Raw genomic sequence first — 19,073 nt, 5'->3', positions numbered from 1 at the left:
TGCCAAAGTAAAAACCTGTCTCTGAGACTGTGGAGATATGCTATACATGTTGTGATGTATGTATCTCTATTTCCGAGATTATGCAAAAATTAAATCACGGTTTCATCATTTTTCCAGAAGGCCAGAAAATTGTGAACAGCTGCTGCATACCATTGCAAATTTGTTGGTATGTTTTCATGGTTAGGATGCTGAAGCTGTGAGATTTATGAGGGAGATTCATAAGAAAATATTGGAAAAAGTACTATTGTTTTTCTATGGTCAATTGTTTGTAACCAGTTCAACAAAGACAAATCTTTCAATTGACTGGGTCGGTTAAGATTTCTCTGTGAAATAGTGTCATCGGCTATTCTTTCATAAGATGGAACAATATATCGCTTAGTTCGCCTAGAAGACACGGCTATTTTAATGGATAAAAGAGCTAACCACATCTTAGGCTCAGCAGGCGTCATATCCATAACATACCGGACAGCAAGCCTGGCATGTTGCATATCTTAGTAACATAGCTCTTCCATCTGTCGTTTGAAAATCCATTGAGCATTGAAGTGCTGGGATAAGGGTGGAAATATACGCTCTCAAATTGCAAATGAATGCTTTTGCGGGATGTTTTAAATGTAACATATTCTGACCATCTACATTTCTGAAAAAGGTTTCTTGTTCTTGAAGTTTGAGACAATTTGATGGACTATCAGACTGCTGGTACTTGCTTAATAATTACAAAAGGTCCGCATTTTCATCAGCAATGTTCATCAAACGGTGCTGTATTTTTGTGATATCGTTTAACCAAATCAGTAAATGTAAATGATTGTCTCCTTTTTCTGAAATTCTAACTGGTAGAAATGGCTCTGGAACAAATTTGATTGTATGTAAAGTTGTGATTTGTCCATTTTTTTGAATTACTTTCACATACATAACCCCTAACTATTTGAACAAGAATATGTGCAATATGCGAGGTCTCATACCCAGCTAATTCAGTCTGGCCATTCTGAATTTTCAATTTATTATGCTCAATCCATTCTGGGAAGGGAAATGTCCACTCATAAGGACTTATAGTTACGAAAACATCAGGTAAACCGAACTGACCAACAGTGTCTAAGATGTAACAATGTTGCCACTGCCAATAGCTTGCTGAAAATGATTTCGTGTCTAATGAGCAAGCTGGTGAACATTTCAAATAGTGAGCTGTGTTAATTGCACCGCTAACTGTCTTATATAGCCATCAATCGTAATGAAATTGCAGGAAACTTTTCTACTCAGTTGTGAGCCACTGTCTGATATTACACTTTCACACCAAGACGTAAAAAGGTAAACACTCGGCCAAAGTGCACATTCAATTCCTTCTGTGTCTTTGAAATTAAACAAATTGATAGTCTCGTTCTCAGTAAGAATTTTTTCCCTTGATTTTACAAATTGTGAATATTTTGAGTCTTTTGAAGTCATTAGAAATCTATATGCATTTGCACAACGAGTTCTTCGAGCTTGACAGTTCACTTGAGCAATCTTTTCTTCTACAGACAAATGTAAAGGTCTTAACTTAATTGGGCAACATTTCAAACAATAGATATGCGAGTGCCTTTCTGATTTCTCAAAAAACAGGTAAAATGGCCTCATAGTGTTAATTTTGTCAGTGGTTAATGATGAGAGAGCAATTGGTATCTCATTGCAACGGGGAATGATGTACTGTGAAATTTCGTCATGGTCTTATTGATTGGACGCCTGGCGAAATTATATGGCAAAATTCTTGATGAAAAAGAATTGCATAAAGAACAAAAGGTCCATGGATTGTAATTTGCCCAGAAATACAAGCCTGAAGAAATTTTAGTGGTTTGATTTACATTTGCAACATTTTGCAAAGTGTGTTTGCAAGTATGCGTTTCATTATAACTCTTCTTCTTGAGCACGCCTGTCTTTTCTTGGGTTTTTAGGTTTTCCGTATATTGTATAACCTTATCTTGTACATCAGAGTAACTATACACTAAGAAACATTTTCTTTGCCAAAAAGCCTTAGCCTGATCTGGGGATGATAAATACGCCATTCCAATGATCACAAATTTGTTAAATGGTCTGATTCCTGAGAAAGTGTGGAAAAACGAAGAGCTAAGTGTACTTTGTGTCGTTATAGTTAAAACACATTCGTAATAACATGTACATTTTTAAGAATATAATTGCAAAAGTTATGATCCCAAAATTCTTTTCGTCTTAACAAAGCAGAAAACGAATGTTTGAATTTAGATAATGTGCAGAAAAAGTTACATGGAAGTAGGAATGCATTCAGTCGCAATATAATATGCGCATAAATAACTTTGTGTTGCTGCCCCACAAATTGCACGTATTTTTGGATATAACAGCCTTTCTGTTTGTAAATATCGTAATAAATCACACGATTTAGAAAGTGTGAAATTCTAGTAACTTTTTGACACATGTAGGGATATCTTTACACAATAATATATACAAAAAACGTTCCTAAACCTGGGCAAAATATTTCATTTCTTTCCTGATTCAATCGCGTATTTCTTGTCGAAATATTTTCGCAAATGAAGCTCTTAAAACTTTTAAAACCTAAGAGAATGAATTAAAACAAGATTTAATCGCTTACTTTTGATCTTTAACTGGCAATGAGAAACAATAACGACAGCCACTTTGACAACAAAGCTTAAATGAACAAAATGGCTTTTCTGCTACCTTAATGTCGTAAAAAAATATGCGAATTACAATGAGTGAAATGCCAGTAACTTTTTCACTTATTAAAGGATATTTTTGCGCGATGATAAGTACAAAAATCCTTGCCTAGGTTCAATGCAGTATTTTATTTCTTCGCCGAACCAATCGGGTAATTTTTCTCGCAAATAAAAGCGTTCTCAATATCTAAAACCTTTCCACTAAAATACTGAAGTTAAAATACAATTTAATCAAACACTTGCAGCCGAAAAATGTAACGATTCAAAACAAACTTCAGCGAGACACTCCTCCGCACGACAAATAACAACAACCAATTTGAGAAAGAAGGTTGAAGGAACAAGATGGCCGACCTAAATTTCGAATAGGTCAGATCAAAAAAATTGCAGAGTTTTAAATGTGTAGATAAAATGTTCAAGGAAGCTTTGACATAGTATTTTTTATAAGTTTTGAACGTGTAGATAATATATTTCAGACATAGAAAAACTGTTTGATAAAATATTGTAATTAACTGCAATTGAAATATGTGCTTTTTCAACTTGAAAACAGTTGTTGAAAATAGAAATTTTTGCCCTATAAGAGGTGACGCATCTTGAAAGCTAAATTCTTTAACATTGATTTGCTAGACTTGAAATTCATTAGGAATGTCTAGCCGGCATTGACAAAGAATACAAGAGAATATTAAACACCAGCTATTCATTTCATTCAGTTCAAAAATTTGAAAACAATCATGCAAATTAGCAATTTTTACTCTATATGAGGTGACAGATTTTGACAGCTCAATTCTTTAATATTGATTTTGCAGAACTTAAAATTCAGTAAGAATGTTCAGCAGGCATTGACAAAAAATGCAAGAGAATATTAAATCAGCTATTCATTTCATTCAGTTCAAAAATTTGAAAACAATCATCCAAAATAGCAATTTTTGCGCTATATTAGGTGACAGATTTTGAAAACTAAATTCTTTAATGTTGATTTTGCAGAAATTTAAATTCAGTAGGAATGTTCAGCAGGCATGGAATTAAATACAAGAGAATATTAAACCAGCCATTCATTTCATTCAGTTCAAAAATTTGAAAACAATCATCCAAAATTGCAACTATTGTCCTATATAATATTTTTTCTTTCTGCTCCCTTTGCAACTTTCGATGTGGGATTTTTTTTCTGGATGAGCATGAATCTGTGAGGTAGGTCTTTAGCCCCCTGTTTCGCAAATTACTTACCTCCCAAGTGTGTATCTACAAAAAATCACTGCAATCTCGCAAGTCGTTTCAACAAAAACCGTGTCAAAATCTGTATATTCATCTCGCTCCTAAGCACATGTAAATACAGTCTCCCTATTAACTAAATTTTAAATAGTTCACTTCCAGTCTCGCGAGTGTTCGCGAAAATTTCCGACACTGTTCCCCATATACATTCCTAGTGGGATGTATATGCAACCCTTTCTAATAATTTTTTTATTTCCTACTTAATTAATTAATGCAATGTCCATATACATATTTATATAAGTTAGATATTCGTGTCGATTTGTTTGTATGTCTCATATGTCACCTTCTTCTGCCATCTCTTGAATACGTATCCGCGCTGCTTCGCAAGCTGCTCTGCTTGATCGAGCTTCAAACTTTGGTGCTGTAGAATTCCGCTTCTTTGAAACTTGGTCACAACTCAATTCCATGGGATATAAATGCTGTACTGGTCTTTCTAGTGTTCCGCTTTTTGTCGTCCGCCGCACCGCCCTCACAACACCGTCCTATCCAGGAAAGGTTTCCTTAATCACAGCTAAGAACCACGCTCCATGATTCTTATTATCGCTCAGCACTATCACCACGTCCCTAGTTTTGGGACAGAACTTTGTTTTTCCATGAATCATGCTATGTCTCTCTCTCAACGCCATCAAATATTTCCTTTTCCAGCGTTCCCATAGATTATCCCTACAGGCAAATAGGTACTTGGCACGTTTTCTAAGTTCATTACTTTTGATTCTCCATGTTTCTACGATAGGTAGATGATTCGATGGGTACAGAAATGTAGATGGAGTTACAGTTGGCAATTCTATGTTGTGTTCCATATACGATCAAGGGCGCTGATTTATTTGTATTTCAATATCTAACATCAGTTTAGCTAGCTCATACATTGCCAACTTTACCACTGCGATTAACCTTTCGAATTGCTCGCCCCAACTCGGGGTGCGCCAAAGATTGAACTTCCATGTTATCTCGTATTCCTCAACAAGCCCATGTATTCGCTCATCCTTACGTATTTGCTTCAGCCTGGTGCTCGCTTTCATGAATGTTCCACCATTATCAGAATATATTACACGTAGATGCCCACGCAGGGCGACCTACTTCTCCAGGCTTACGAGAAATGTGGGCGTCTCAAGGTTTTGCAAGAGTTCCAAATGTATGGCTCTTGTCAGACTGAACTAGTTTTTTGGTGAATATAGCATCACGTGGAAGGTAAATAGGAAAGGGAAGGGGAAGCAAGGGGTCTGACTCACTTATATTGATGTCTACAGTTGTGGATAAATCAGTTTATCCAGGGACATATCCGTAGAGTTCTCTTAAGGTCGTTCCACAAAAAGATGTCGTCAAATTCATCAGTTGTTGATTCTGATTTGGAGACACATAGGATTTCACAAATTACCTTTGCTTGAGCTTCCACCTCTGGCAAAGACTGTAACACAGGGTTATCTGGCCATTGAGCAGGATCTTGGAGCAACTCTGGTCCTGTCCACCACAACTCTGAAGATGAGACTGTTCTTCCATGGCTTGCGATGTCAGCAGGGTTGTCCGAACTAGATACATACCTCCGGGTGCGCTTAGATTTTGGCCACACGATTTTCTACAAATTGTTTATACATTTCATTTCCGCATACCCAATGCAATGCAACCATGCTTTTGATCCATGCATGAATAGAAGGCACAGGATTCTTTGGAAGGGCATTTCGCACGTTCACTGCCAGGTTTGTGGTCATGTGTGCACCAAACAACTCTAGCCTAGGCACAGTCAAACTTCACTTGGCTAGTCTGCTCTTAGCTGTCACCAGTCGTTGCATCGGCCCTAATGGTTGTCTGACAACGGCATATACCGCAGCCCCCACACCCTGGGTGGATGCGTCTTCAAATGTGCGCAATTCAAACTGTGTAACTTCTTCTTGGTGATTTACAATGAAGATAAGAAGTGAGTAAAAGTGGTGTGTGTTTAAAAGAGAATCATAAAGAATCAAATCTGCGTGAGAGTGTATTCGTAAAAGGTAAAATGGTAAAATTAAACTATGTGTCTTACCAAAGCTGTTGTTGACCTTGCATAAACCAACGCTGTGAGCCATCTCAGAGTTGATATGAAACCGAGTGTAAAAATTGCTTGGAATTGCTTAAGAGCAGAGCTTGTGTTCGAGCTTGTGTTCGTTCAAGAGGCTTGATCGAAAAGGGCTGAAATTACATGTGTGTGCATAAAATGTGTTAGTATGTTACGTCACTGAGGTCAGGTGTCAAAGTCTGTATTGGGGATAGTGGGGTTTACGTGTCAATTATGGTTGTGTGTGGACATCCGAGATTTAAGTGTGTTTTGGTCGTGGGTTGTACTTCTTGTAGTATGGTCGTTTTATCACCGTAGTCACGAATTAATACAAGTATGGTCGAAGTGTTTTGGACTTTTGACGAGGAATTACAAAATTTCAGTGCAATATCGTCATCTGTGGGTAGTAAACTACCCTGGGTCCTAAAAACTTCGGTGGGTCAATGTTCGGCGATGCATCAACCGTGAGGGTTTCAATCGTGATTAGGGTTATCAATTTGAGGTAGTCAAGGTTTTTAAGGTTTGTATGTATTTAGAAGTTTTATAATAAGCTTGTAAAACGTGCATGTAATTGTGAGTGCAAGGCTGCAGGCATATAGAAATCATTTGTTAGTTGGTGTTTGAATTATCAACGGTAATTCGAAGTCGATGTGGACGTTGTCATGCATTTAAATTACTGTATATATACAACATATGGATTGTACATTATATTACATAATGACTGTTGGACCTGACTATGTTTCCAGTGACCATGTCCAGTGGTTTGATTTGAAGTGTATTTGATTCGTGCGGTTGAACAATTAAGTTTTGTTCGTGTATCTGGTCACATTTATGGCCTAATTCTGCTAAGGACAAGTATTTTCTTATTATGTCAGCAGGATGCCCAGGATGCCAGATTTAGGTGACTGGTTAAGGTCATGGAGTTTTGTTGTTTTCACAGGAGAGTGCCACAAGGTTTGCTTGTCATGTGTTGGTTCTTGCATGTTCTCACTTGTAACCCAGTGTGTCACAGTAAGTTCTTTGGTTTGTTATATCCACTCTGGTGTTTTCAAGGTGGTATTCAGACACAATGTAAATTGGGAGTGGTTAAACCCAGCTAACACAATTACGTTGCGGCAACGTTGTTTGAACGTTTCGCAAACGTCCTGACAACGTTGGAGTTTTAAGTTGTGGTAACGTTTTTTTGTGGACTCCTAAAAACGTAGTGTCAACGTTGCGAATAACGTTGCGTTATACGTTTCAACAACGTCGCGTCGACGTCCCGGGAAGAACGTGCAAATAACGTGCGAAGACTAACGTTAGGAATTCACGTTCCTACAACGTTGTGATTGGGGCTTTTTATAACGTTGTATCAACGACGTTGTGCGGCAACGTTGAATCTGCAACGAGCAGAAAACGTTAGAAGTTTAACGTTTGTGAGAAGGTTATTCTGAAGACTACAAAAACGCAATATAAACGTTAGGAAGTACTAATTCCTCTTGTGTATGTCGTATTAATTCAAAATATAAGAAGATCGCGTCTTTCCTAATCGTTTTTTATTAATTTTTCCCAATAATTATTGTAGCAAATATTAAGTAAATATAATAAATATTAGCAAATAATTTTGTATCTAAAATAAATACCTAAATATACATATTAGTAAGTAAATTTATATCTAAAATATGAAATAATTTTATATCTAAAACGCCAGATCACAAGAGTGGAAATCGAGAGATCCCTAAACGGTCGCTTGGCTTTCCTTCCTTTCAAGCTTTACGCCAAAGTTTGTTTGTTCCAATCTTTGTTAGAATGCGCCGTACGCTTACAGCACACGTATGCCCGCATACGGCAACCAAGAAATTAAACTACAAAAGAAATATGAAAATATTAAAAAAAAATTCAAAACATTGTTTTAACGTCAAGTGTTGAAGACTGCGGGTCTAATGTGATATTATAAATAATCAATATTTTGGGTATAGCAATCCATTTTAACCTGGCCTTGGTACTAGCCATATCATCTGCATTTGCTTGCTATATTTCTTTGTTTTTATTGCTTTTGTTTTAAATCACAATTCCAGTGTGCCAAACATGCATAGTTTTGCCCTGCCACAGTCTGTTCATTCTATTAAACTGCCCAGTTTATACAAGTATCAGGGTTTATGTGAGATTGTAATTGTGAACATTTCGAACAAATATTTTTGGCCTGACTTCGAGAATAAGCAATAGTTAAAAGTGACCCATTTTTTTAGAAAATTTTTGTATGTGAAAGACTTTCGGTGGCCATCTTCGAAAAACAACACCCTTTGCTTTTCAGGTAATAGCCTAAGGCCTTAATTATTCCCAAATACATGTATGTTAATACTTCAATACATATCTATATTTTTTATAATAAGCTATAAAAGCAACTGCTAGTTTATATTTTTCTTTTAAGAAATAAACCAAGCTGATTAAGACTTGTTTAGCACAAACCAACAAAGAAATTGTTTGAGCAGACATATTATTTCCTTTGATGACTCAGGTAGCTAGGCGATCATCAATGGACTTTAGACTGCATGCCATTATAAAAGTGACATGATAGAGCGATTATCGTAGTACATAATATCAATACCATTCTAAATAACAACTTTTATATCTATACTTACAACAAAGTCGCTGTATTGATCTGAAGTAGGTATAGGTATCGAGCGCGGCAGACCAACAGGCAACAGACACAGAGTGTAGTCAATAGACGCTGTAAATAATGAAGAATAATACTATAAACAAACGCTGCCACAGCCCTGATTACACAATTAAACGAAACATATACGCAGTATTTATACTTACATTAAACGCGTTGATGTTTGCAAATGATGTGGATAAACGAAAATATCGACGCACAAATAAAACACAAAGCCAGAAATTTCCACACCAGATTAGGGATAGTTCGGGCGAAGTGAACCACGAAATAAACATAATATGCTCCGACACAGCATTAGCTCAACCAATCAGCACGCAGCGTTTCCGATAAACTCGTTCTGATTGGTCATCGTCATTGGTGCGGAACCCGCGCTTAGGCGTAATGCCAAGCGCCCTTGTCAGAAACCTTCCTTTGTAGCGCTCCAGCCAGAATTACTTCGGAATTCAGTTGAAAGCAATAATTAAAATGGGGCATGTTCAGTTTGTTCGAATGTCACTAGACCACGCTGTAACGTCGCTGTAACGTCGCTATAACCTTGAAATATAACGTTGCCTGGAGGCTAGGCTCTTACGTTCAAAATAACGTCGAACAGACCTTGTTAAATCATTTCACGTCGCACAATTAAATAATTGGCATCAGTCGGGCATTCAAAAAACAAAAATTAAACAATGTGTTATATGATCCTATATACTAAACACAGCGTTCGCGTACGTCTGTCTGATTATACTCGATCATGCCGATCGATACATTTAAGACGAATTTTATTTTAATATAGCAGTTGAGTTAGGCGATATGATGTACGTATCTAAACGTGCGTTGCTTTATGTAGAGTTAGGCAAACGTTTTTGGGATGTTTCTGCGCCACGTTCATTTTGTTGGAGGCGAATGTTGTTTCAACGTTATAAAGTAACGTTGCTAAGATGTGGTTAGAATGTTAGCCTGTAACGTTGTCTATGCGTAAAATATAACGTTGCGCAAACGTTGTTAGAATGTTTCTGCACCACGTTCATTTCGCTAGTGGGGAACGTACTTTTAAAGTAATAACGTAACGTTGGGCAGACGTTTTCAGAAGGTAATGCCGTAGCGTTAAACCAAAGTTAATCTATAACGTTGCCTAGACGTGGTATAAATGTCCGTTTAGTACCTCATAATAAAAGGTTGCGTTAACGTTAAAACATAACGTCGTACCAACGTCAGTTGAATGTCGTAATGCACACTGCTAACTGCAACGTTGGTACAACGTTTGCTCCACGAACATATTTTCTACTGAAAATTAAAAACGTTGTATGTACGTCGTAGTAAAGTAAAGTCCGACCTAACGTTGCCACAACCTTCGACCAACGTTGTGTTTACGTTGTGTGTTAGCTGGGAAATTTATTATCTCTGTGTTCAGGGTGGTGTGGAGGTTTTTGGCTGGTTTTGGTTAAGTTTGGGGTTGATGGAAGACTTGGGTGATTTGGGTTATGGGATGTTGTTATGTTTGGTTAGTGTTGTTTCTGGTATTAAGTTTGGCTGTGATAAGCGTGTCTCTCAGGTTAGTATTGCATTGGTAGGCTACAATTGGAGCTTCTTGCCATAGACTCCTCAGTGTGGGGTCATTCTCCAATAGTTTCCAGTGTTTACGTAGGATGTTTGTAATGTATTTTGTGTTTTGTGTTGTATGGAATTGAGAAAATTGGGCGGCTTGTGTTCTTTTGGTTTTGTTTCCTATTGAGTAGGTCTGTTTGAGTGTACTGTAGGGCTTTGTTGAAGTTAGCGGTGATGGTGTCATGGTGATATCCGCAATGGATCAGTGCAATCAGGAGGTGGTTTAGTCGTTGTTTTAATTTGTTGTTGTCTGTAATAATGCGTCTGTATCGTAGTGCCTGACTTTAGATGACTGTATTCTTGCATGTGGTGGGGTGAAATGAGCTTTTGTGTAGTAGGAGGGTTTTGTCAGTTGGTTTAATGTACAGGTCTGATTCCAGTTTGTTGTTTTTGTTTTTGTAGATAGTTGTGTCAAGGAAGTTGACAGATTTCAGAGAAGGAAAAGTCAAATTTGATGGTAGGATGGAAATTGTTTTATGTATTAAGAAATTTTTACAGTTTGTCAGTGCTACGTGTCCAAATGCAAATATGTCATCTATAAATCTTATCCATTCAAGGTATATGATTTTCAGGAGCTTGTTGGAGGACCTCCTGCTCCAGTGCTGCCATGAATATGTTTGCATAGGTAGGTGCCATTGCTGATCCCATAGCAGTGCTGTGAATTTGTAAAAATCGTTCGTTGTTAAAAGCAAAGGCGTTCTTCTTAAGTACAAGGGATGGGATGTCATGAACTAGTTTCTACATTTCAGTGGTAATTGTGTTGATTTCTTTCAACATATCTATACAGGCTTGGATGCCTTGATCATTAGGTATGTTGGTACAGAGACTTCTGACGTCAATAGTAATAAGTATGAACTTGTCTGGTAGTGTTTTATTCTGAGCAAATATCCAGCATAGAAAGTCTGTAGTGTCCTGGACATATGATGGTAGTGTTGTAGAAGTGGTTTGAGTAGATGGTCAGCATAAGAAAGCTTGACTGCTGGTCCACCACAAGCGGAGATAATAGGTCGACCTGGGATGTTAGGTTTGTGTATTTTGGGTAAAAGGTATAGTTGTGATGTCCTGGCTTGAGTGTCAGTTGTGAGATATTTAAATGTTGTTTTGTCAATGGCCTTAAATTTGTGAAGTTTGTGTGCTAGGGTTTTGTTTCAGTTAAAATTTCAGGGGGTTTCTAATTATAAAGTTGTCTATAGGCCTCAGTAAGATAATCACAATGGCTCCTCTTTTGTCTGCTGGTTTGATTATTATATCTTCATCCTTTTTCATATCATGCATGGTTTTGAGGCTTTGTGAAGATATATTGGTTTTTGTAGTTTTTTTTCAGGGCAAAATTTTAATTATTTCACCTCCAGACTTGTTACTTGTAAAATCATTCAGACAGACATAAGGAAGCTTTACTGCTGCTTTAAGACCTGTAGCTTTTAATGCAGTGCCAAACTGGAAGAAATTATGCCTGTCAATATACAATTAATTACCATATACAATGGGTCAGTTTTTACAGGGCAAAATTTCAACTACTTCATCTAAACACTTGTTTCTTGGTAAAATCATTCAGATGGAGATAAGGAAGCTTTCAGACTTGCAGCTTTAAAGCAGTGGAAAAATAGAAAAAATTATGCCTGTCAATATACATGTAATTACCATAAACAATGGGTCAGTTTTTACAGGGCAAAATTTTAACTATTTCATCTCCAGACTTGTTACTTAATAAAATCATTCAGACAGACATAAAGATAGCTTTACTAATGCTTTAAGACCTGTAGCTTTTAAAGCAGTGCCAAACTGGAAGAAATTACTGTCAATATACGATTAATTACCATACAATGGGTCAGTTTTTACGGGGCAAAATTTTAACTACTTCATCTCCAGATTTGTTACTTGGCAAAATCATTCATGCAAAACTTTCAGACTTGCAGCTTTTAAAGCAGTGCAAAAATGGGAAAAATTATGCCTGTCAATATGTGTAATTACCATATACACTAAGTCAGTTTTGACAGGGCAAATTTTTATATACTTGATCTAGACTTGTTACTTGGTAAAATCATTTCGACAGAGAGAAGTAAGCTTTACTGATGCTTTCAGACTTGCAGTTCTTAAAGCAATGCCATAGTGGAAGAAATTACGCCTGTCAATGTATGGTTGATTACCATATACAATGGGTCAGTTTTGAAAGGGCAGAATTTGAAATACTTAATCCAAAATGGAAGAAATTATGCCTGTCAATGTATGCGGGGTTAAATTACCATGTACAACGGGTCAGTTTGAAACGGCCAAATTTGAAATACTTGTTCTCCAGACTTGTTACCTGGCAAATCATTCAGACCGACATAGGAAAGCTTCATTGATGCTTTCAGACTTGCAGTTTTTAAAGCAATGCCAAAATGGAAGAAATTATGCCTCTCAATATACGGTTAATTACCATATACAATTGGTCAGTTTTGAAAGGGCAAAATTTGAAATACTTGTTCTACAGAATTGTTACTTGACAAAATAATTCAGACAGACATACGAAAGCTTGACTGATGCTTACTGATGCTTTAATTTTGAAAGAAAACGAAGTGGAGTTTTAGAACGCGCTGCTGTCAAAGGTGCACCATTGGAATTCATTGTATGGCCGAGATTTTAGAACAAAAACTTTAGACAGACAATTTTGTATTAGTCTTTTTATGCTATATAGTACGTTTGAAGAGCACATTTTTACATCCTCTGGTAGCTTTTTCCCATGTCTTTCTTTTCGTTACAGTTATTAAGTAATCCTTGTTAACATTATTTGACAGTAGGACGGTAATAAAATTTTGAAACCGCGCCGATCTTGGATTATGCGTCCTCCTTCGGCAAATTTCGGCCGTTTTTAGGCACATCCTGAAATATTTTGCACAAATGTGGAAGGGCATCGCATTCGATTAGCCGTATAAATTGTGTCGAACTTCTAGAAACATCTGTTTCAATTTTGATATTTTGAAAACAATGATATATCAAATTATCCTACTTTGACATATTTTTGTTCGTTTTATTATATGCCTTAAATCGAACCAGTAACACCAATATTTAGTACAAATCTGTCCAAATGTTAGGCGTACAAAACCGCTATGATCTCACTGTTTGAACAATCGCTCTATACGTAAAAAATGTTGACTTTAATTTCATGCATTTCAGGGCTAATTGGTGCAAAACAAGACTTTTACTCTATCTCTCTGCCAGGGATAAAATTTTAACTACTTCATCTCCAGACTTGTTACTTGGTAAAATCATTCATACAGACATAAGGAAGTTTTACTGATGCTTTAAGACCTGTAGCTTTTAAAGCAGTGCAAACTGGAAGAAATTATGCCTGTCAATGTACGATTAATTACCATATACAATGGATCAGTTTTTAAGCTACAGTTCAAAATTTTAACTATTTATCTCCAGACTTGTTACTTAATAAAATTATTCAGACAGACATAAGGAAGGTTTACTGATGCTGTAAGAACTGTAGCTTTTAAAGCAGTGCCAAACTGGAAGAAATTACCTGTCAATATACGATTAATTACCATATACAATGGGTCAGTTTTTACAGGGCAAATTTCAACTACTTCATCTAAAGACTTGTTTCTTGGTAAAGTCATTCAGATGGAGATAAGGAAGCTTTACTGATGCTTTCAGACTTGCAGTTTTAAAGCAGTGCAAAAATAGAAAAAATTATGCCTGTCAATATACGTGTAATTACCATAGACACTAGGTCAGGTTGACAAGGCAAATTTTTATATACTTGATCTCTAGACTTGTTGGTAAAATCATTAAAACAGATATAAGGAAGCTTTACTAATGCTCTCAGACTTGCAGCTTTTAAATCAGTGCCAAAATGGACGAAATTATGCCTGTCAATATATGGTTAATTACCATACACATTGAGTGAGTTTTGAAAAGAGCAAAATTTGCAATACTTGATATCCAGACTTGTTACTTAGTTAAAATCATTTAGACAGAGATAAGAAAGCTTTACTGATGCTTCAGACTTGCAGTTTTTAAAGCAATGCCAAAATGGAAGAAATTATTACCATATACAACGGGTCAGTTTTGAAACAGCAAAATTTGAAATGATATAATTACAAAATTAGGATGCATATGCTGATATGCTTGATACAAGCAGCAACAGTACCAAAAATGCAAGCTAAACGATAGTTAGTATTCTGGTGATAACCCTCAAAACAATTTCCACATCTTACAATGCAACCTACAGCATAGTACATGTAGTGCAAACCTTTCAACCCCTTGACTGAATAATAGTTAATAATTTTCCAAACAGATCGACGAGGAAGATGTTGAAATGCAGAATGTTATATATGTTGCCAAGATATCCCTGTATATAGACTATGTGAACATCTTGCATCAAGTTCTAAAGAATTACAGTCTGCTGATAAGTGTGAAGTATGTAATATGGCAATTTACAGTAAATGATTCACTAATTGTAATGGATAAAATTATTTGATGTGATGGTAGTGTATCTGTATTAAGCATTAATCAGCATAAATCTGTAATGTCTCTTTGAACTGTATGAGAAATAATTTATAACCGTAATGAAAACATTTTACCTTATCTGAATAGCTCATAACAGTGATGGTGAAAACAATGAGGAAGCTGGTGAAAAATTACCCAGCTGTTAATTTTTACAGTTTGATCAACTGACAGGTATAGTTTGCAAATTTTCTCACGAATTAAGCCAAAATGCAGGACCTTTAACGTGTGTGGAAGTAAAATCTTGCAAATTTTAGCTTCACAAAAAACAATGAGGAGATATCGTTCTGGTCGCATGATAGTCCATCCATAATCAATGGTGGTCCTGGTTTCCCCTGTTGCTATTCCTGTGTAGATATATTTCGTAACAGGACAGTAGAGAAGCTGTTGAATTTGCAATTGCTGATGACGTCCGATTCAAAGTGTGACAATACTAACAAGGTATTTTATTTACATGATCAAGTGTCACATGCGATTTTCTATATGTAAAATTTTAAAAGTTTAAATAATCTCAAGTATTTTGTTGCGTAGTCAGTATATTTAGATTTTTTCGCATTTGTAATAAAAAACTTATCTGGGAACTCAGAATAAGCCACTCAGAGAATTAATCTGTGGTCCGAAAGGGCATCATATCGCAATAACTCGCCTAAACAGAAATTGTCGCCCGTTTTCCACATCTTCTGTTAGAGTTCTATATTATAGTTGTCAGGTTGCGTACCCCAGGTGTTTAAAATGTTGGTATCCAAATTATTAGCTATTCATTTCAAAGATTACTAAATACTGTCTTGAACAATAATTGCATAAAACACGAATTAGATTCATGTAATCTCAACGTGATTTTAAGTTTTGATTAGTACAAAACGACCAGGACCAGGTTTGTCTACGAAATTAACGATCAGATGTTTTTGTGCAAAACGACAAGGCTGAGTGCCAAAATCACCACAGTATGAACGTATTATGATAGGAAAAGTCTATCTTTGTGATGTTCTGAACCACCATTCGTTTTTATGGCAGTATTTATGAACTAAATTGTATCTTCCATTGGCGTCAACATCGACCAAATTGAAAATTTTGATGTGTCACATACTTGAAATCTGATGGATATGGGACTATATCAAAATATTAATACCCAATGTCCACACATATTTCTCTTATATAGTTCTGTTGAGACTACAGGGATGTAATGCATGCCATTAGATTCCTTGTACACAGAAGAACCTTTTGTTATGCATGTCATAGCTATACAGTAAATATTGGCTTTTCCATACTTGAAATCTGATGTATAAGGACTATATCAAAATATTACCCAATGTCCACACATATTTTCCGTAATATTTTAGTTCTGTTGTGGCTACAGGGATGTAATGTAACCATTAGATTCCTTTACACAGAAAAATCTTTTGGTATTCACTTCATAGCTATACAGTTAATATTTGGCTTTTCATACTGAAATCTGATGTATATAGGACTTTATCAAAATATTACCCAAATCCACACATAATTAAATTGAATTTACTTACAATGATGCAGGACAAAAAGTTTGATCTCCCCTTGATAAAACCAGTAGATGTCCCCGATTTGGCGCACCTTGTCCTTTTGCAATCAACTTAAGTGTTAATGATTTCCAGCATTTTTTGTTTCGAGAAAAACATCGCAATACTCGCTTCATCTACAAAGAGTCCTGCCAAACTTACGGGGCGACGTAACGTTACCAGTATTAATAAACAGGTTGAAAAACGCGATCTACTGTCCTTGGCGAAACAAACAAATCGACAGCAACTCTGGTTGAAAAAATAATAAAATAATTTAAAAAAATTCTGCCACAAAATCCATCTTATATCGTTGAAACGGCTTAGGCATTTTACAACAAAAATCCCAACTAAACAATAACCTTGAAGCAATTTTGCAGCGTTAAAACGCGTAATTAGATATGACATGTGAAATATGTCACATCACAACTATTGTATAGTATATATTTTCGGACAACCTTTGTAGACCCACAAAATATATAAATAATATATAATAAAATAATATATATATAATGAAATAACAATTTTATTCTAAATAAAGTAGCTCATAATTCTATGAGCCCGCATTAATTGTAAAAAAAGACGGATTGACCTCCATTTTGTACAAATATTTAGAATTTTATTGGCAAGCTTAAGTTGAATAAAGCCTGATTTATTTGCTATAACAATTCTGGTTTCAACAATTCAACAATTTATTCATGTCCCCGAAATTGTGGTGTGGATAACTGTGGCAAAAGGGGGCATTATGCAAAAGTTTGTAAGTCAAAAACATCTACGGTTGCTTCAATATTTCACCTACACTTTGTTCAATGTTGCTTCCTGCCCAGCTTCTTGAAGCAAGCTCGGTAATCTCTGTTAGGGAAAAACATTGACTGCGCTCGTTGATTCTGGCAGTTCGGACAGCTATATAAGTAAAAGTATGGCCGAACACCTTGACCTTCATATCATTCCATCAACCCAAGATGCCCTATGGCCCTTTGTTCCCTTAAGTCACATGTTCTTGGTTACTGTTATGTAGATATTAATCTGAATAAACATGTGTATTCGTTGTTTGGGGATACTTAAGGATCTTTGTAGTGACATAATCCTTGGTCAGGATTTTCAGAAAGAGCATAGAAGTGTTGTTATAGAATACGGTGGTCCTAAGCCAGAGCTAGTGATTCCAAAGTCTACCCCTGTTGTGCTCTTTCTGCTCCATCGCCTGAAGAGCCATCTCTCTTGCAAATCTTCGCCCAGATTGCGAACCGATTGCAAGTAAGTCGATACGCTTTAGTAAGGAAGACCAAGATTTCATAGAACAGGAAATTAATCAACTTCTCTCAGCGGGATTATTGAAACCAGTAATTCACCTTGGAGAGCACCGGTGTTGTCAGTAAAGACCCGTTGAATAGACACAAGAAGCGGCTCTGCATAGATTACTCACAAACCGTTAATCAGTAACTGAGCTTGATGCCTACCCTCTACCAAAAATTGATGACATGATAAACAACCTAACTGGCTATAAAGTTTCTCAACTTTCGATCTTAAAAGTGCCTATCATCAGGTACCCATAAAGGAAGCTGATCAGAAATATACAGCATTCGAGGCTAATGGAAGACTCTATCACTTCAACGAATACCGTTGGGTGTTACAAATGGTGTAGCGGTTTTCCAAAGGGCAATGGATAAGTTAGTCGACGAGGAAGGACTTAAAGATACATTTCCATATTCGGAAAAAAACGGTAGCTGTCAATAAATGAAATCATACCCTCAATGAAATGAAATCTGTTGAATCCAAGTCATCAATCAATCTACTCGGATATGGTATCGGACATGGATTACTCCTGATCCAGAAAGGCTGCGTCCCCTTCAAGAGTTTCCACCACCTGAGAATGCGCGAACGCTACAGAGAGTAGTTGGGATGTTTGCCTATTATCCAAAATGGATACCGAACTTTTCTGACAAGATCAAACCTCTAATGCAGGCTACAATATTTCCATTAGATGCAAATGCTCTAGCTGCATTTAACATTCTCAAGAAAGAACTCGAGAATGCAGCTCTTCACAATATAGATGAGAGCCTTCCATTTGTGGTCGAGTGCGATGCATCAGAAATGGCACTTTCTGCTACATTAAATCAGGCTGGCCGACCAGTGGCATTTATGACGAGGATGCTCCATGGCAGTGAATTACATTATCCTGCTGTAGAGAGGGAGGCAATGGCAGTTCGTAAATGGCAGACTACTACATTCATTCAGATCTTGGTACTTCGTTCCATTCTCGAGAACTTAAGGACTATTTAACGAAACGGGGAATTGCAACAAGTAAAACAAGGCCGTACCATCCAATTGGCAATGGTCAAGTCGAGAAATACAATGGTATCATTTGGAAGGCTGTTCATCTTGCTCTAAGGTCAGCTAATCTCCCAGATTCAAGATGGGAATTTGTGCTAGCTGATGCCCTTCACTCAATTAGGTCGCTTCTCTGTACGTCAACAAATGCAACTCCCTATGAAAGGTTTTTCAACTTTCATTGTCGTTCATCGCATGGTGTTTCACTCCCTTCGTGGATGCAACGAGGACCTGTAATGCTACGTCGGTTTGTTCGAACGAGTAAGAACAACCCACTTGTGGATGAAGCGGAGTTAATGGATGTTAACCCTACCTACGCACGTATACGTTACACTGATGGCAGAGAATCATCCGTTTCTTTACGTGATCTACAATCACTGACAAAACCTTTCCGGACACTTACATATTTTCGTTCATTTTTTGGACAGCTCATTAAAAACAGTGGCTTCTCCCCCATCCCCCTCTTCAATGTTGGCTAAAGGCAAATTTGTTTCTGTAGAAAGCCT

The 19,073-nt window shown here is 36.7% G+C and overlaps 1 protein-coding gene and 1 long non-coding RNA gene across 2 annotated transcripts; one reads left to right on the top strand and one right to left on the bottom strand.

The window, feature by feature from the left end:
* Window positions 1-7,661: 7,661 nt before the first annotated feature.
* LOC114544174 lies at window positions 7,662-8,876 on the bottom strand. The gene is made up of 3 exons (XR_003690312.1): window positions 8,773-8,876; window positions 8,592-8,680; window positions 7,662-7,814 (listed from the first exon to the last, which is right to left on the bottom strand). It is a non-coding gene; the product is annotated as an uncharacterized LOC114544174 (long non-coding RNA).
* A 9,573-nt stretch (window positions 8,877-18,449) lies between these two features.
* On the top strand, window positions 18,450-18,888 carry LOC114544175 (the record flags this gene model as incomplete). Its single annotated transcript, XM_028562886.1, has 1 exon — window positions 18,450-18,888. A coding segment is annotated over exon 1 (439 nt), but the record flags the coding sequence as incomplete, so codon positions are not given.
* Window positions 18,889-19,073: the final 185 nt, after the last annotated feature.

This window comes from Dendronephthya gigantea, unplaced genomic scaffold (assembly GCF_004324835.1).
Source record: "Dendronephthya gigantea isolate DGI-Jeju-01 unplaced genomic scaffold, DenGig_1.0 000674F, whole genome shotgun sequence".
NCBI lineage: Eukaryota > Metazoa > Cnidaria > Anthozoa > Malacalcyonacea > Nephtheidae > Dendronephthya > Dendronephthya gigantea.
Note: the sequence above shows the minus strand (reverse complement) of the source record. Positions and strands in the feature narration are given on the sequence as shown.